The following is a 19,357-nucleotide window of genomic DNA, read 5'->3' on the forward strand; positions in this document are numbered from 1 at the left end:
ATATGTAAATATCCAGTCAGCCTCTTTAAGAACATAAAGGTAAAGGTACCCCTGACAGTTAAGTCCCATCACAAACGACTCGGGAGTTGCAGTGCTCATCTCGCTCTACAGGCCGAGGGAGCTGGCATTTGTCCACTTCCACAGACGTGGCCAGCATGATTAATCCGCTTCTGGCGAAGTACATGGAAACGCTGTTTACCTTCCCACTGGAGTGGTACCTATTTATCTACTTGCACTGCGTGCTTTTGAACTGCTAGGTTGGCAGGAGCTGGGACCGAGCAACGGGAGCTCACTCTGTCGCGGGGATTCGAACCGCCGACCTTCCGAGCGACACAGTAGTTTAAACCACAGCGCCACCAGCCTGCTAAATCAGGCCAGCATCCTGTTCTCATAGTAGCCACCCAGATGCCCCAGTGGAAACCCAGCAAGCAAGATTCCAGCACAAGAGCCTTCTCCCCTCCTGTGGCTTCCTGCAACTGGCATTCAGAAGCATTGCTGCCTTGAACTGTGGAGGCAGAGCATAGCCACCATGGCTAGTAGCCACCAATAGCCCTCTCCTCCTCCATGCACTTGTCTAATCCTCTTTTAAACCCATCCAAATTGGTGGCTATCACTGCTTTGTGTTTGGGCGAGTTCCATAGTTTAACTCAGGAAATGAGCAGTTTTACTTGCTGCTGCTTCATTTCTTAGTTTCCTAGCCAGAGGTTTAACAAGGGTCAAACTCTTCCCACTGAAGCAGAGCTAACTGATCCCATCTCCTCTTATGGCAGGTTTATTTATTTACATGCAGGTATGTGCTCTATCTATGATTTGTAGCTGCAATTACAGGAGCATCTGCAAGTTCAAGGTTCTATATAAAAATTTCTCCATCTACCAAAAACAGGAAACATATCCCTTAACATTAGACAACCTATAATTTGAGAGCACAGGAATACTACATAGATGCAACTTATGCGGGCTAAAGCTGAATCCCTATTTTCAGTCAGAAAACTGGACAGAAAGGCGTCTAGATCAGAAAACTATTACTTGTGTTTATTTCTCTTAGTTTTTGATTTCTGCCCTGCTGAGTTGGGTTTCTTCTTGTTCCTGTTTTTGTTTTTGACATTATGTGTGTCATAGTATCGGACGCCAACTTTCTTTGAGTGCTGTTGCCGCTCTGCTCTTCTCCTCTGTGAAAGAAGCAAAGAAAGTTTGTGCTACCCTCTTTGGCAATTTGTTTTTAATTGGACAATCTCACCCATCAGATGCAGTGGGGATACAGGAGAATCTCTTTGCACAATGCAAAGAGGTCCTCCTGTGACTGTGGAAGAGGGAACATGCCTTGACCCCTCCCACTTTAGTCAGTCAAAGGAAAGCATCACCACTGCTGCCACAGCCCAGGTCATTTTGCCATGTGCAAATGAATGGGCAAATTCTTGCTAAAGAGAACTAGAAACTTGTTATTTAAAAGGAACAAAAGGTGGGCTTACACAGTGAATATTTTCCCTTCTGCGTAACATGCTGTACAGATTTTTCTGTATAAGCTGCATAAGCCCCCCTTGCCCTGAAACTGTGGGAGCTGCAGAAAGATTCTGTTGGCACCTACCTCTTTGGAACTCTGTTTCTTGCAAACCTTCACCGGACAGGCACCCTGGTCCTGTTCACCATCCTCTTGCCGTCCTCTTTTCTCAGCTTTCCTCGGGCTCCCTAAAAGCAGCATTTCAAGAATGTATGAGGCAAAATGCTCCAGAAACTTGTGGTTCTGCTCAGGCTGATGGCTGGAGCTTTTTCAAACTGCCAAGCACTGCAGGGTGATGAGAGGCTAGGGGTTGCCCAAAGACCTAAGGCCTTCCGGCAACTACTTATGCTGATGACAGCCCAATCCATAGAATATAAGAGGTCCAGAGGGTGGCAACACGAGAATGGACCTTTTCTGCTGTGGCTTCCCATCTGAGGCATGCTCTTCCCAGGGAGACTCGCCTAGCGCCTTCATTATAGATCTTTAGTCGCCTGGTGAAAACATTCCTCTTCTCCCAAGCCTTTGACTAAAGAAACAATTTATGGCCTTATTAAATGGGAGTGGGTGGGTATTGTTTTGTTTGTTGTTTGCCTTTATACTGTAAAGCGCCCTGTGATCCTTGGAAGGAGGGCAGCATATAAATTTAATAAATAATATTAATAATTGACCCCTCCCTTGATGTAGAGCTTTCAAGTGTGTTTCCCAGTCACTCAGGATTGCGTAGTGGAAGAAGGAGCACAGCCAAAGACAGCCGGGAGCAGGCCATCCCCTCCCACCATGGGATTACAGGCAGGATGGGCCTCTTGTGGGTGAGCTCTCAGATGGAGACCTCCCAGTGCTGTCACAGAGCCAACCTACCTGCAGCTTCATCACCTGCAACTGCACCAGAGTCCAACTGTGATTTTGCAAAGACTTTTTCACTCAGTCCTTTGGGGATTCTGCAAGGCAAGGAGGTGGGCATTTAGGCTCTTGCAAAAACCTGCGCACAGCTGGCATTCTGACACAGACACACACAGACCTTGCCATCTAAGCAGGCATATCGTCTGCGACAGTCACAATTTAGCAATACCATCCACCTCTGCAGGAGTCGCACACATCACATACTCTGAGAGAGAGATACACTGAAGGTTGTGGCACAAGAGCACACTAGCCTTGTCGCAAATGCAATTTTGTCCCCAGAAGAGTACTCGCTGATGGAGCAAGACCACCTCCCCAAATCAAGGTGGGGGGCAAGCAATGCCTGGGACAGCACAAGCCTTCCTCTGCAGTATGTGGCTGGGCCAAGTCATCTCTGCTCATGGCATGTTGTGGCCAGCTGGACTGCCTCAGCTGTCGCTGGGTAGGAAAGGCAACGTAATGGCTGGACAGAAGCTTAGCCTCCACTTTTTGGACTTTTACACCCACGTAACTATCAAGCTCAACCAAGCTCCATCCCACTCCCAGGGACAGCGCGAAAGGCACTACCTTATTGCCGAGAACCTCTTGGCCTTGGCCTTGTCCAAGAATTTCTTGTACTTTGCAATCTTCTCATCCAGGGACTTCAGCACTGCCTTTGGGTCCTGCCTGGTGCTTTCCTTGCCAGAGGGCCTGTTATCTGTCTTGCCAAGCTGGGAGTGCCCTTCCTCCTCCCCATCTTCCTCCTCCTCCTCCTCTGGATCACTGTCCGTCCCATCAACATCAAGCACATCCACAGGGATCAGGTCCTCCTTCAAGAACTGAGGGGCCACGTGGAGCTTCCCAAAGTTCTGCCGCACATGGGACAAGGGCCATTTGGTTTCCTGCAGGGGGCCCTCCTCGCCCCTGGGCTCTGCTGCAGCTGTCTCCGTCGCAACAAGGCTCTCCCCAGGGCTCTCACTCAGACTGGCAGCTGTGGGCACTTCCAAAGCAGCATCTGTGGGCTGGATGATGAAGGGAAAGAAGCATCTATGGGAGCCACAATTACCAACACCCACATCCACATGCTAATGTGTCAGTTCCACTCCAGAACATCTTACTTCCCACTGCTGGGTCTATAATTGCACCTCAGCAGGGTCCAGCTTCAAAAACTGGTCAGAATGCAGATTAGATATGCTCTTTGATTTTTCTTCCACATTAAACACATACCAAGTTCTCCTCCCCCTACGTCTGTAGGATTAAGGGCCAGGGATTCCAGATTAGAGAGTTTATCTTGACCCAAATCTCCTTTTAGAACCCATCCCTTTATATTTCAAAAATCACCTGAACTTATTTTATTTGGGGGGGGGTCTCCTGATCTTCTCCATGGTTTTGGTTTGCAGCAAAGAACTACTAGTAAACAAAACAGCAATGACTTCTGTTAGAATTAAAGAAAGCATCACCTTCTTCTGTGATTTTAGAAGTGGAAGTTGTTTGATGTAGGACCCCAAAACACTGAAACAGTGGGACTAGCCTGGTCTTAAGTGCCGTCTCATTTTCATTTGTCCTGTCCTTTTTACTGTGAGGGCAGATACGAACGTTTGCCCCGCCCCCCTTTTGAGTAAAATCACTTGGCCAGTAAGATCATCCTGTTTTCTGTCATGGCTGATGGACAAGGGTGATTTATTAGTCCAAGAGTTGCTTGCCATCCAAATGAGGACCAGGCAAAATCAATTCTGCTCCACTTGCTTAGATATTGCTCACCAGTTTACGCTACATGTTCAAAATCAATTATTTTTTTGGAGGATTTATATCCCATCTTTTCTGTTTTCCAAAGAATTCCAGCCGCGACTGCACTGGGACTGAGAAATCAGATGGCACCTTTGCTCACCCAGCTTAAACATGCAGCTCTTACCTGGGGACCCTGCTCCATATTTGGGGGCTTCACGAAGAAAGGAATGCGGCCTCTCTGCCAGTCATTCAGCACCATTTTGCTCACTGTGCTCACATCAGGCTCTCCTCCCTGAAATGGCAGTGGGACAGTTCTTTCAGACCCATAAAGCATAGACATTTGTGAAAAAAGGGGCCTCTCTGCTCAAACTCTCTAAAAGGAAAGGTGGAGTCTCATTATTGAGATCGCAAGAGGCAGGTTCTGGCTACATCAAGAAGGTGGGGATACTTATGGGGGAGAGATTGCAACCCCATTTTCTCTAGAACCCCACAAGCATACCTTTCCCCATGTAGCCATCACCTGTCACTTGGATGAATGGATTCCTGGAACGAGACAAGTCACCAAAGAGTGCCTGCTTGCTCTTCTCATTTTTCCTCTGATGAAACACTTTCCTATTATTGACATCGCTTCCCAAGTATACGCCTGGCCTATTAATCACAAGAACCTAGGAAGGGGCCTTATATTCATTCTATCTAGCTCAGTACACTCTCAAACGGCTCTCCAGAGTTTGAGAGAGGACATCTTTCCCACGCCTACTTGGGAGATTCCATTGGGGATTGAACCTGGGATCTTCTTCTTGCAAGAAAGATGCTTTGCCACTGAGCTACAGGGTTTCCCCAATCAAATTGCAGTTCAGCAGCTAGCTAGCCCAAGCAAGTGACTTCCTCCATGACAGCCTGGCCATATAACCCTCCACCCACAATCCCCAGGAAGAAAAGGCAGGCTCTCATCCTTCACCTTGAGCAGCTTCCCCATCTGAAAAGCCAGCTTCTCAAGGAAGTCCTCTGCATTCTCCCAGAAGTCCACTTTGTACGTCTTGCTGATGTATTCCGGCTTGGCCCTTTCTAGCACGGCAGCGATGTGGTCTTCCGGGCACTTGATTTTTTCCACTTGAACCTGGAGATAAGAAAAGCAGCTCATTACCACGGCATTGGGGCATTTGGGGCACAGCTGCAGCAGTGAGAACGATGGAGGGTGGCTCCAACGAGCAAAGGCAGGGGTTCTGATGGGCCTGTGTGTCCCCTCCGCCAGATGTTGAAGAGCCAGGAAGCCTCTGCAAAGACAATTCAAGCATCCTAATCCTCAGCACCTTTTTGATAGTGAAATATGGTAGACAACAAATATGGAGAGTCAAGAGTACTGTAGTGGTTAGTGTTGCACTAGGACCTTGGGTGACCTTGATGGCCAGTCACTGCCTCTCACAGGGTTGTTGTAGGAATAAAATGAGGTGGGTGAAAGCCATATATATGCCACCTTTAGCTCTTTAGAGAAAAGGTGGGATATAAATTCAGAGAAATAAATAATAGACCAGGGCTGGGCTAGGAGAGAAGCACCTGCTCCTTTCAGCGCTTGTCCCTTCCACTACTCACCACTCCCTTCAGCACAATGTCCGTCTCTGTGTCACCGGAGGGGTACACCACACCTGGGCAGTCAATGAGGAAGATGCGGCGCATCAAGGTGATGTACTGCCACACCTGTGGGAGGAAAGAATGGCATCAACTTGACCCTCCTTACTCACCTGAAAATGAATGTGGTAGCAGCTACTTTAAACTGGGGCTGCTCAGCGGAGATTAATTAATGCGCTCACCCTCTCCCTCCCACCTCAGTACTGCTGGGGGAAGGAGAATCAAACACCTTCAGGGGTTGCTTCCTGGAAATTAAGAAGCAGCATTTCCTCCTCGATGACAGTAGGGATTGATTGATTGAAGGAGGAGGAGGAGAGCTACCTTTAGCAACTCGCCCTTGCCTTTGCCTACTGGAGATTAAACATGAGCCCCCACCCCCACTTTTTGGGGATGATGATGAAGGCCACTTGCCTTTGTCTCGCCAGCAATGGGTGCCACATTGCAGACCTTCTTGGAACGGAGTGTGTTGATCACAGAGCTCTTTCCCACATTGGGGTAGCCAATAAAGCCCACACTGATCTGCTTCTTGTCCACATGCAGCTGTTGGGAGAGAAGGACATGTGTGTGGGCATAGCATCCATTGAGTGTCCTCAAACAGGAAACGTCCAACCTGGAGAGGGCCACTGCTTTTCTGAACCAGCTGCTGGGGACAGCTGCTGCATGATCAAGCCAGTGGCCCATCTAGTCCAGCATCCTGTTCTAAACCAGGTGCCCCCAAGGGAAATCTGCTCTTCCCTCCTGTGGTTTCTAGCAACCAGTATTCAGAAGCATTGCTGCCTCTAATTGTAGGGGCAGAGCCTATCCACTGTGGCTAGTAGCCATCAATAGCCCTTTTTCTCTTAGAGGACACTGCAATCCTACAACGGAAGTTGCCCTGAACAGAATCAGCATCCTCTACACTAAGTGGCCACAATGGCTCTCCAGGGTTTCAGAGAAGAAGCCCCCCCCCAGCCTTTCCTGGAGATGCCAGTGACTTTCTGCACACAAGGCAGATGCTGTAACGCTGAGCTATGCCCTTCCTCAGTTTACTCTGGAGAAGAGCAAGGAGGGAGGCCAAACAGCTGCCACCTCCTTTGCTGCCGCCGCCGCCGCCGCTCTCTTCCAGCAGAGAAGCAGCACATCAGGTTCTTTGGGGCATCACTGCTTGTCTAATCACTGAAAGAAGGGGCGGCTGTCAGTATGGAACTAGCACAGAATCACAGAACTATAGAGTTGGAAGTGACCCCAAGAGTCATCTAATTCAATCCCTGCAATGCAGGAACCAGAGCTAACGAATCCAACCTCTGTTCAAAAACCTCCTAGGAAAAGGAGTCCACCACTTCCGGTTCCATTGTCAAGCAGCTCTTACCACCTGAAAGTTCTTCCTCATGTTTCACTGGACCCTCCTTCCTTGTTTGTTTGAATTCACTGATTCAGGTCTACCCTCTGGAGCAGCAGAAAATAAGCTTGCTCCAGTGCAAGTGTGCAAGAACAGAGGCTTCTGGGCTTTCGGGCCGAGGGAAAGAGGTTCTCAATGACAATGGGCACACACAAACACCTACAGTCACCTGCTAGCCTAGCAGTTCAAGTAATCTACTTGCCCTACCAGCAGCAGCCACCATACCTATGCAATGCAGTCCCCAACAATTGAAGACGGTACCTCCTGGCATCTCTCATATGAAACTTGATGGCTTCCTCCTGGGGAGATGGAGGACGCTCCCAGGAAATCAGACTTCCTAGCACAGCAGGAACCAAGTCCCCCACCACCACCACCACCACAAAACCCCACGGGGATTTCTGAAACTGTATCTCCTGCTGAGGACTGCATCTCAGCAACCCCTCCCCCCCAAAAAAAATGCAAGGCTCTTCACCGACAATGCACCAGTGGCGTGCAGTGACATTTTTCATAGGGGAACAGTTAGGAACAGAGGTGCCAGCTTGCAAGGGAGATGGGGGCAGCGGCAATGTCATGCATGTGACGTGACGTCCTGATGTCGTGCATGTGAGCATCGTGCCTCCCTCCCTAAGCTAGTCAGAAAATTCCCAGGCTTTGCAAAAGAGGTACCAGGGCTCTGGCAGGATCCTGGAGCCCTCCAGCCTCCTTTCAAAAACCAGATGGACTTTGGGAAGATGGCAGAACGGATCTTGGACTCATCGGAGCCTCACACCTCCTTCCCTAAGCCAGGCAGAAGCTTTCCGGGCTTTGGGAAAGAGGCACCAGGGGAACATTTAGGGGACTAGCCTAGTCTTAAGTGACCGCACACCACTGCAATGCACCTTTGAAACAAAGATGTGCCTTACCTTTCCAAACTGTCTCAAGAGTTGAATGAAGGCCCCTTTTCCGAAGGGGTTTGTGAGGCTGGCGTGAAAGGCCAAAGTTGGGTACTCCTGGGAGAGAATAGCCACCCAGCGTTTCTAGGAGAAGGGAAGAGTTTGCCATTTAGCATCCCACCTCACGAGGCACAGCTGCTCATAGAATCACAGAAGTGTAGAGTTGGAAGGGACCCAAAGGGTCAACTAGTCCAACAGCCCTGCTACGCAGGGATCATAGCGAAAGACTCCCAAACATGAAAAGCCTGCTCTGCAGGTCTAGCGCTTTGGAAAAGTCCAAATCCCACTTCCCAAATTGGTTTCCTTGCCAAGGAGCCCCCACCCAGGGGAGCTGTGGCCTAACCCTTTGCTCCGCTCCAAGGAACTATTTCAGACCTAGCAGCTTCCAGGGGTTGACAAGGCCATTTTCAGGGGAATTTGGCAGGAAGCCATCAAAGGGCAGCCTTCTTTCCTGGCTCTGCCAGCAAGCACCCCTCCTTCACGAGACTCACCGTGGCCCATGTGGGCACAAGGTCACACTTGTTCAAGACAAAAATTAGGTGCTTCCAGGGCTTCTCCTTCTTGAGGTAAGTCTCTACGTGTGGGGAGCGGGTTCCCAAGGGGTCTCTAGCATCCAGCACTTGCACAACGACATCTGATGAATCAATGACCTGGAAGGGCACAGAGAGGGCAAGGGACACACATTAGACTAGAAGGAAACTTTCCACAGAATCTCAGTGACTAGGGCTAGGCAATATCTGTTTTTCAACATCATGATATATCACCAGCTAAACATCATGATATCCTGACATATCACAATATACACCTGCAGCGGTGGAGGGCCTTGCTGGGCCTCCCTTCAGCAGCAGAGGTCCCGCCATACCTCCATGCAGTGGCGGAGGGTGGGCTGTGGTTCCCTGTGACAGCAGAGGGCCTTAAAATGTAAGGAAGTAGTAGATTTAATAAAAATATTAAATGAACTTCCATATAATATATTCAATTTATTTTCAATTTATTTAAGAGTAGTCTAAGTGATTTACTAGCTAAGTTACATCTGCTTCCCCAGTCAAAGGTCTAAGTGGAATCTATGCATGCATAAACCCTAGAGTTCAACTAAGCTTATTTCCACTTTCCTGGGAGTAAGGCCTGTTGAATTCAGTAGGGCTTGATTGTGAGTAGACATGCATTTGCTTGCACTGCTTACTGAAAAACACCCTCCTCCATCATTCTCACATAGTACCCAACCTCCCATTTCAGCATAAGGCAGCCAGCTAAATATTCTGCCTTTCATTCCCCCTCCCACAGGGCTCCCCCAAAAGCCCCCATCCCACCAATCTCTCCCGTTTTGTTATCAGAGGGAGGGAGAGAGGGCAAGCAAGCAAAAAGATAGTCTACTTTAAATATATATATATATTTAACCATCATCTTTAATATGGAAGGCCCTTCCCAGAAGCAAATGGATGGAGAGCAACTGAAGGGACCTATTGGGTCACGTTCCGGCCGAGAGATGGGAACTGCCCTCCTTCCCACAGTTCCACAGAGCCTACCTTGTACAGTTCTCCCCAGATGCGCTTGGACTGCCCCTTCTTGTAGATTTCCTCTCGCGCCTCCTCCCTGCAAAGAAGCAGTTGAAGGTGTCATAACAAGCCTGTGAGGTAGGTTAGACTGAGAGGGTGTGACTGGCCTAAGGACACCCAGTGAGATGAATGGGGATCTGAACCCTGGTCTCTCAGGTCTTAGTCTGATGCTGTAACCACTAAACCACACAGGCTCTCAGCTAGTGAATTAGCTAGCCCGTTCTGAGGGAGTGATCCAGCCCAGTCCATGAGACAGGGGAAAAAACAGCTAGCCCTGCATTTGACAGGGTAAAAAGCTCAATTTTCTGTCTTGATAACTCAGCCAACAGGGCCCTTGAGGGGGGGGGGAGAATGAAAAAGAGAAGGGAGAGGGACCCTGTTCCCTAGGAAGATGGTCCAGGGTTCACCTCACTCCAGTATCTTCTGTCACCCGATCCCTGTCCTTTTCTTGGTCATAGCTGCTGGCTCCAGCTGTGGCGTTTTCCACCAGGGACTGCACATCACTTGCCGAGAGGTTGGGCCGCTTCCTTTGTGCTTTGGGGCCAAATGTAGTTTCAAACGTTTCTGTGTCGAGAATGTGGACTTTGGAATTCTGAAAGGCAAGGGGGGGAGGGGAGAAGTCACACCTCATTTGCCCTGGCTCAGAACAAGACGCCCAAGTTAAGCTGATTTGCCCCTGTTCTGTTGTTGTTTGGGGGGTGTTTCTGAGAGCAGCAGCCCAGCAGACCTGAGCCACAGCCCTGGGGCTTGCCAGAAAGACCTGCTCCATTTCTCTTATTATTAAGATTACCATTCGCTCAGTCCAACGCAATTAAAGCTACAAGGGTGCAAATCCCACTGCTCTCTCTGCTCGGTTCCGTCAAAGAGGGCTCCAGATCCAGCCAAGGCCCAGATTTGTCAGGGAGAATCTGCCTCCCATTTTGCTTTGTTCTTTCAAAGTCCAGCTGCAAAGGCCAGCCCTTTTCTTGGAAGCGAGTCTCCTACAGAGAGCAAGGCTTGCTCATTTAAGTGATGTGCACTCAAGTTACAGAGAACTCTTTTCTTAATTTAGGATGTTTTCCTTTTATTGGAGACACATGGAAACTCGTGAGAAAACAAAATTGTCCTGCGAGAGCACAGTATGCATAGAAGAAAGAGCCCAGCTCATGGGCCAGAGCAGAGGGAATGTTGGGCTTGAGATGAAAGGCACAGGCTGTGGGGCAGACCTAAGAAGCCAGAGGACAGAGCCAAGCAGCCTCCTCTTCAGTGCCAGGCCTGGGCAATGGCCCGGAGTTGGGAATTGGCACATCTGGCTACCAGAGAAACACCACAGACCGCATACATGTTCCACATGAACACACCTGGCATGCAACAGAGGGCAGCAATGGCCTCCAACTTGGAGGGCTTTAAAAGAAGATTAGACAAATGCATGGAGGAGGAGAGGGCAACTGGTGGCTACTAGCTATGATGGCTTTGCTCTGCCTCCACGGTTCAAGGCAGCAATGCTTCTAAATGCCAGTTGCATTTAAAGCCCTATGCAGCCTAGGAGGACCCACGTACCTACAGGACCGCCTCTCTTGGTATGCCTCGCGGAGGACCTTAAGGTCCACAAATGACAACATTTTGGAGGTCCCAGGTCGCAAGGTGGTTAGATTGGTCGCAACTAGGGCCAGGGTCTTTTCAGTACTGGACCCAACTTGGTGGAACGCTCTGTCACAAGAGACTAGGGCCCTGCGGGACTTGACATCTTTCCACGGGGCCTGCAAGACAGAGCTGTTCTGCCTGGCCTTTGGTTTGGACTCAGTCTGACCCTTATCTTTCCCTCCCCTTATGGTTTTGATCTATGGGCTACTTTTAAAATGAGGCTGCATTTTAAATTGCATTTTAACCTGTATTTTAAATTGGCCTTTTCCCCCCTATTATGATTTTCCTGTAATTTTATTGGTGTTAGTCGCCCTGAGCCCAGCTCTGGCTGGGGAGAGCAGGGTATAAGTAAATTATTTTATTATTATTATTATTATTATTATTATTATTATTATTACACAGGAGGGGAGAGGGTTCCTGCAGCTTTCCTCTTTGGGCAACTGGAAGGCCAGTATAAGAACATGGTGCTGGAATAGCACCCGCCCCCCAAGTTTACTGAGCCCTTGCATGTTGGGCACATCCTGGCAAAGAGCGAGCAGCCACGCTACAGCTCAGTTTACATCTATATGTTTCAAACGTTATCATATTCTACAGGGCCCTCCTCCAGCCAATCAGGCTTGGAACCAAAGGAAGTCTCCTACTCCCTCGGAAGCAGCCCACAGGCACTGGGGAGTTTTGCGGGAAGGGAGAAAAGTCTAGAGGGGGGTTTACAGAGACAAGCAATTCAGCAGGTGCGAATCACAAAATGACACACCGTTTACATGAATGGACTAAGATGAGGAGGGAAACGGACACTCAGGCAACAAAGCCTAACAAAGGCTGCCCCCCTTCTCTCTCGGCATGTTGGCATCTGTGCACTGGTGGGCTAGAGAATAACCTTTACGTGGAGTTATTTTCCAAAGTCAATTTGCACACTTTCACTAGGCCTTTAATTGCACCTACTGCAATTACACCTACTGGAATATGCTTTTCTCTGCGAATGCGTGGGAAATGCAACCCAGAAGTCTTCCCCAGAGTCCAGCATGCATACAACCACACCCAGGAAAAGAACAAAATTGGGTCCCTGGATGCTGTGGGGAGAGAAGAGTCCCCACCACAAGGTGGTAAGAGGAGGACTTACATGAGGCTTAATTCGGTCATGGAGGAGAGAGAGTGGCAGTTTGGTTTGCTTCATGACAACTCTGTAGGGGTCCTTCATCACTGTCTCCATCTCCTCTTGGAACTTCTGGAGGGACGACTGCTTGATCACCCTTGTGTTTCCTGCATTGAGAGAACCATAAATGGGGGCACCCCAGGCCCAATGTGGTGCCTCCCACACCTTGGGCTTGATGAAATAAGCAGTTCTTTAGGAGCAGGTGCAAGGTGGCCTTTATTCAAACCTAGCTCTTTGACAAGGGTCCCTGCATGTCTGCCTTTCACCCAAGGAAGAAAGCCTTTCACCCAAGGAAGAAAGCCACAGCACAGTCAAAAAACAGTCTCACCAAACCATTTGATGTTGGGCTCCACTCTTGCCACCGTGCCGGGTGCCACTGTGGACTGGAACTGCAGTGGTCGGATGACTTTCCCACGATTGTTCCTGCAGACAAAGAACAGCCACTGGAGAGCTGGCTTGTGCTTGATCCTTTCTGAGGGAAGCTAGTCCCTTTCAGCTTCCGTTTCCCCAACTCTGAATTGGAAACAGCAGTGGCAGTCCTCAGGGAGCCAAAGGCTCAGGAGCGGAGGACACACTTTGCATGAAAAAGGTCCCAGATTCCTTCCCTGGAACAACTCCGATCAGCTGGTGCCAATTAGTGTGGACAATAAAGAGCTAGATGGACCACTCAGCCGACTCGCAGATTCCAATGTATTAAGAGGGCGAACACAGCTAAGATTGTAAAACATGTTTGGAATTGGAGGACTGCAGAAAATGTACTTGACAGAAACAAAACCGTACCTATAAGGGCTCTCGGGGGAGTAATAAGCTGGTCCCTCCATCCTGCCCCTGCTCCTTGGCTTGAAGGAAAGGGCAAACGCTCAAACGAAACACAAGACGGAGCAGAAGGGAGCTGATTGTACGGCTCCAGGTGAACAACTGGAAGCAATAAGGGCTCCTTGGCTGCATGTCAGGCGGGAGGGCAGGAGGGTTACCGAGGCGGGGGCAAGAATGCCTGTTACCCAAGGCTGACACTTTTCCACAGGCCGCGCCAAGCAATGGAGCAGAGCCTCTGAAAAACACATCACTAAGAGGTTCCACATTTTGCCCTTGGCCCCCTTTCACAGGCGGAGATGTTTGGGGAGACACAGCAAGGCTGCTTCCATTTAGCACCTGCTCAGGGGTACAGAGCACATGCCGGCTGCACAACGGGGCATGAAATCGACTTGTTTACAGACAGTACAGAAGCAGGCGCCAAGTTTGAGGAAAACAGGAGGCAGCAGTGACTTCAGCCTCGCAGCTGAGGAAGGGCAGCTTCACCCAGATCTAGGTTTCTGGCAAAGCGGCTGTGACTCTCCTTGACAACACTGGTGTGATGCTTGTCTGCCAATCCCATATTTCATGGCAACAGGTGAGGGAGCAGAGGGGATGGCAAGAGGGTCTTGAGCCCTGTTTCTTAAGAACCTGTATCTGAATCAGCTTACAGAGAAAGGACTTTTGAAAACACTGGCTCCCCAGGCTCAATGATGGGGGAAAGACCTGCATGTCATGTGGCCTCTTCTGAAGTGCTGAGTCAGCACGAAACCCTTTCCTGCTGAGGTGTTTGGATGGGCAACAATAGGTTAGTTGCTCTCAAGCTCAGCTCAGAAGCAGAAAAGCATGGGAACATGATCTTGAGGGAAGAGCAGGCAAGACTGGCATTGAGTAAAGGCGGGGTAGCAAAAGTTGTGTCTCAGCTAAGTGGGGTGGGGGAAGTGCCCTTTTAGCAGTGAATACCTGACCAAAGAAAAACACACGCCACAGTAACTAGCTTGAAGGAGAGAGCACCACAACCACTTCTGCTTACTAATCTCTTGCTGCGACATGAAAAGGATGCTAATTAAAGCAAAGTCTGGGAATAACTATTAATGCTAATGGACCACTTTTCATTTTTACTTTAAGAAGAGAAGAAACAGATTGGGGGTCTCCAGTTATTCAGCAAGTTAAACAAAAAGTAGATTTATTACTTACAGAATTTAAATAAGAAAAACTAACAGACCAACAGTTGGGCACAAAACTTCTTTTCATGGAATCATATAACCATAGAGTTGGAAAGTAAAAAAAAAAGTCATCTAGTCCAACCTCCAGTAACAACAGCTCCCTGTGATGCACTGATGGGTGTTGTAAACTTACAGGCAGAGTCCATATGCTGAATATTTTCCTTGTTAAAAGTTTGAACAAATCTATAATCTTTTATCCTGAGTATGTATGTGCTCTTGCTTAAGAGGGCACAAGGATCTACCTAGGGCAGCCTTTTAAAATACAAACACACACAAAACAGGAATCCCAGCAGGAATAAGGCAGTCCACCCACAAATTGTGCTTTAGCTTATTGGATTTCTTATCAAAAAGTCAGCTGCCAGAAGTCTGCAGGAATTCAGACTGCAAGATGTGCAATTTGATGTGCACATGCAGTTGCTTGCTTTTATTTATTTGCATAACCGGCACTGCTTCTTCCAGGAGGCTTTCATAGGGGGCAAAACTGAAAAATCACAGGGCTGCAACCCAGAAGAGAAGTGGAGGAATGGCAGGCTTTTTGCTTCCACAGAAGGCAGTAAGGGAAGCTTGTTTTGGAGTGGCCACTATTGTTCTCTCAAAATCAGGGAAGGACTTGGTTGTAAATATTTAACTTTTTTTGTTTCATCATTTGCTTTGTGCTTTTATACTTTGTAACCTGCAAGACCTAATGAACAGCCTCACATGGTATGAGCAAACCATACATGGTATGACAAGATATTGCAATATTCTTATATTACAAAAAGCAACCCCATGGAAGAGACAATTTGGATCCTGCTCATGCTGCCGAAGGCAGGAAGCAACCTAACTCTCTGCCTCATGTCACAGCCCTGATCAAAATTCTATCCCAAACCAGAGCTTCTATTAACTATGGAGAAAAAGACTTAAGGCCTTCAGCTCTTAAGACTGTACTTTTTCCCTTATGCATGTTATAGCAGCTGGCAAGAGATGATTTGGATCTAGGCCGCTGTAAAGGGTTAGAACTTCCTTCTTCCTGCACAGACCCAATCCAAACTGTTCCCTCCTGTGGCTGCCAACAAGTTTTTTTCCCTTTCTTTCCCAGAAACCTCCATGGAATTTGCTTTGAAGATGTGACAGAAAACTCTAAAAACTTGTTTTTTTCAATCAGGCTTTTGGTAAGAGGGGAGAGCTGAGCAAATACTTCACTAGCTACTAGTGCTGCTCTGCTGCAATCTTATCACTGCATTGATATTTGTTCTACTTTATGTTGTTAAAATAGCACTGCTTTATAGCGTGTTGATATGTGGCTGAGGTATAAATAAACAAATTGTTGTTGTTGTTGTTGTTGTTGTTTAAAAAAACCTGCTCTGAGATCAATGGAACTGATCTGGAAGTGTAGGATGTAAACTGAACCAACTAATAAATGACTCCCTTTCCTTTTACTGACTAGAATGAATTTCTGCATCAAGCTTCCTCATGAAATATGATTGTGAAATATTTGCTGGTCTCAGGAAAAGTCCTCTTTAAATGCCATTTTACACAAGAACATATGAAGAGCCTGTTGGATCAGGCAAATGGCATCCTGTCCAGCACACTAGTTTCACAGTGGCCAAACAGATGCCACAAATGGGAAACCCATGAGCAGGACCACAGCACAAGAGCATTCTCCCCTCCTGTGGTCTCCAGAAACTAGTATTCAGAAGTATTGCTGCCTCCAGCTGTGGAAGCAGAGCATAGCCATTATGGTCCTCTCCATTAATTTGTCATTTCAGGAACCGCAACGCCCTGACTAGGAAACCCTCCAGACAGTACTGTGTTTATTGCAGTTCATGGCATACACACACCCAGCCTCACCTGCGTTCCTTCTGCCTGTACATGTTGAGGCGCCGGATGGTTGCCCGGTCCCGCATGTTGTGGCCTCCAGCGCCATTTGGCCGATCTAGCATGATGGGGATGAGGGAAAGAGAAAATGAAAGACATGGTGACTAAACCGTGACCAAAAATTAAAAGAACCATCAGTCAGTTCTAGTGTAAGTGAGGAATTGTACAAATGAAGGAACCTGTGTCAGCTTGTGTGGACGCAAGTAACCAGAGATGAAGAAAATGAACTGTTAAAAGAAAAACATTTTCCCCCTGTGACATCTATGCTACCATCTTCTGTCACCATGGACCTAAGAGGCTCCACAGAGTTTTTCAATGTACTACTTCATCCACCTGGTGCCTTCCAGAAGTTTAAGGCTATAACTCCCACCCACCTCAGCTAGCTGAGGCGGATGGGAGTTGTAGCCCCAACCTCTTGAGGGTACCAGGTTGGTTAAGGCCGTACTATAAAACCTGGTAGTGCAATGCTCAGACACAGTCTGAACAGCTGTGTCAAGATCCATAAGAATAGCTTGCTAAATCAGGCCAAAAGGGTTCCAGCGAGACCAGAATCCTGTTCTTCTCACAGCAGCCAACCATACAGGTGCCTATGCAAAACCCAAAAGTAAGATTCAAGCACAAGAGCACCTCCCTTACTGTGGAATACTAGCAACTGGCATTCAGAAGCATTGCTGCCGCCAACTGTGGAGGCACAGCATAGCCATATTGGCTAGTAGTCATTGGTAGCCCTCTTCTTCGTGAATTTGTCTAATCCTTTTTGAAAGCCATCCCAGTTGGAGGCCATCACTGCCTCCTGTGATTGCGAGTTCCAGGGTTTAACTCCGTGCTTTAATAAATACTTCATTCTATGTGTCCCGAGTTATCCAACATTCAGCTTCTTTGGATGTCCATGAGCACTAGGTGTTATCAGACAGGAAGAAAATCTTTTCTCTATCCACCTTCTCCAGGCCATGTATACTTTTATTAACTTCTATCATGTCACCTCTTACTCACCTTTCCTAAAGTCCCAAATGCTGCAACCTTTCCTCTTGGGGAACTGCTTCATCCTCTTGATCATTTTGGTTGCCCTTTCTTTGAACCTTTTCCAGTTCTACAATATCCTTTCGGAGGTGAAGCAACCAGAACTGCTCACAGTATTCAATATGAAGCAGCACCATAGTTTTGCATAATGGCATTATGAGATTGGCGGCTTCATTTCCAATTCCTTTTCTAACGACCCCTAGCACGGAATTTACCTTTCTCGACATTCTCATCGTGCTAGCCACTAGGACCCTGAGGCTCCTGGTCGCTTTCCGCCAGTTCAGGAGAAATTAATGCCTCTCTCTTTTTTTTGTCCCCATATGCATCATGACGCATTCTTCCAAGTGCGGCCTCACCTGCAGCTCTGCTGCGGACCAGCGCCGAGGCCCGGCCCCCCGTGGGGAGAGCGCAGGATCCAGCCCGGAGGGGCTACCCCCGCCTGGCGACCTTCCCTCCTTTCCCTTGCCCGCCCACCCCACTCACTCACCGGGGTTGGTGCTGGCCCGCGAGGGGTTGATGCTGGCGCGGCCTTTGAATCCCGGCTTCACCATCGCGGCGGTTGCAGTTCCTGCTGCGGCTCAGGCCACGTTCAGACGGCCGGAAGAGACTCCGCAGCAACTTCCGGGAAAGGCGTGACGCACTTCCGCCGCCGGCGACTCGGGCACAAGCTCAATTTTCAGTTCGCTGCCCTTCGCCAGCACCGCTCCGAAGCTGGCCGTGACGTCACGGCGAAAGGTTTGGTACGATTCCCCTCACCACACACAAACTCCCGCTCCTGGAAGTGACAGGCGGGAAGCGCTTGTTGGATGACGTCGGTAAAGCATGAAGGCGGCGTGGCTCGCCAGGGCGGGCCAGCTCCGGCCACGCCTCTGTCCTCTGTCCACACAGGAGTAAGTCCCCCCTGATCCGTCCGTCCAATGGGCTTCCTCCTTGCCTAGCACGTGGGTAGCGCTTGAGGAAGGGGCGGGAGGGGATATCCGATTGGACTCCAATTCCCATAAGCCCCTGCAAGCACCATGGGCAGTTGTCGCGGCGGGATGGGTGGGGGTGATGAGAACGTTTATGGGGAGAAGAGCCAGGGGATACAGGACTAGAAGGAGAAGGAGGAGATCTGGGTTCAAATCCTGTCTCTGCCCTGAAGCTCCCAAGGCAGCTTCGCTCCGCTTTCCATCATTCTAAGCCGAAGGCAGGGAAACAAACGTGATGCAAGCCATACTTCCTCTGTGCCCCCTTAAGACCCCCGTGGACAGTCAGCTCAACGTAGAATAGTCATGCTCACCAACACAGACCGGATGAGATAAGAGGCTACATCTCCCCCACCACCACCACTCCCCTTCCGTTTTTGCTGTTAAATGCGAATTTAGAATGTGGAGGTAGACCTCACTAACTGCGGAGCCTTTAGAAGGGGGAGGGTTATAATTCATTTCTGTAGGTCCACAGTGGCCTTACGAGCATCACAGCGTTCCTTTGAGCCCCTGCTGAAAGCATCCAGTCTGCTCATAATTGCCTGCTTCCTGGAATTGCACTCTCCCCACGCTCTTTGATGCCAGATACAGGGTCATGGCTAATGCTAAACATTGTCACATTAGAGGAGAGAAGTGGTGCTCATGGTATTTGCTAAAAACATAGCACTCCTCAGACTTTGATCTCCAGGTGATGATGGAACTGCAACTCCCACCATCATTGACCAGTGGCCAAGTGCAGTAGGTTAGATTCCAGCCATGCAAGTTTCTACAGACACACACTTTTCCATCCAAGCAAGCATTATCCTAGTTCAGGACTCCGTTGAATGGCTGGTAGAGTGGAAGGCAGAGAGACCAACAGGAGGTGGAGCCAAAGTTGTGGGAGCCAGAGACTTTTTAATTCTACTTTTATCCCCTTCCTCCTCCTCCTCTTCCTTACTCAGTTCTACAATAGCAACACTGAGACGAAGGGCAGTGGAATACGCTGGACTGGATGCAAGAAAGACAAACAGATGTGGGGTCTGGCTTGCACTAATAAATCAGTGTGATGTAGTGGTTAGAGTATGAGACTAGGACCTGGTCAACTAGGGTTCAAATCCCTACGTGACCATGAAACTCACTGGGTGACT

At 48.8% G+C, this 19,357-nt stretch overlaps 1 protein-coding gene across 1 annotated transcript; it reads right to left on the reverse strand.

The window, feature by feature from the left end:
• Positions 1-1,007: 1,007 nt before the first annotated feature.
• GNL2 (G protein nucleolar 2) lies at positions 1,008-18,129 on the reverse strand. Its single transcript, XM_053399160.1, has 16 exons — positions 17,753-18,129; positions 16,219-16,303; positions 12,699-12,793; positions 12,338-12,477; positions 10,002-10,186; positions 9,565-9,631; positions 8,530-8,688; positions 8,009-8,122; positions 6,140-6,268; positions 5,693-5,797; positions 5,061-5,219; positions 4,287-4,394; positions 2,963-3,396; positions 2,357-2,436; positions 1,586-1,686; positions 1,008-1,169 (listed from the first exon to the last, which is right to left on the reverse strand). The coding sequence occupies exons 1-16, from the start codon at positions 17,814-17,816 to the stop codon at positions 1,023-1,025; spliced, it is 2,172 nt and encodes a 723-aa protein (XP_053255135.1). The 5' UTR covers positions 17,817-18,129; the 3' UTR covers positions 1,008-1,022.
• Between the last annotated feature and the right edge of the window lie 1,228 nt (positions 18,130-19,357).

The sequence above is a fragment of the Podarcis raffonei genome, chromosome 8 (genome assembly GCF_027172205.1).
Source record: "Podarcis raffonei isolate rPodRaf1 chromosome 8, rPodRaf1.pri, whole genome shotgun sequence".
In the NCBI taxonomy this organism is placed as follows: domain Eukaryota; kingdom Metazoa; phylum Chordata; class Lepidosauria; order Squamata; family Lacertidae; genus Podarcis; species Podarcis raffonei.

What these genes read in the sequence shown, in the direction of transcription:
- GNL2 (XM_053399160.1), bottom strand. Translation starts at nt 17,816, where the DNA reads ATGGTGAAGCCGGGATTCAAAGGCCGCGCCAGCATCAACCCCTCGCGG. An exon ending in ATGACCGAATTAAGCCTCAT is followed by an intron (nt 10,187 to 12,337) that starts GTAAGTCCTCCT and finishes CTTGCCTTTCAG; the next exon opens with AATTCCAAAGTCCACATTCT. An exon ending in TCTGGGGAGAACTGTACAAG is followed by an intron (nt 8,689 to 9,564) that starts GTAGGCTCTGTG and finishes GTGCCCTTCCAG; the next exon opens with GTCATTGATTCATCAGATGT.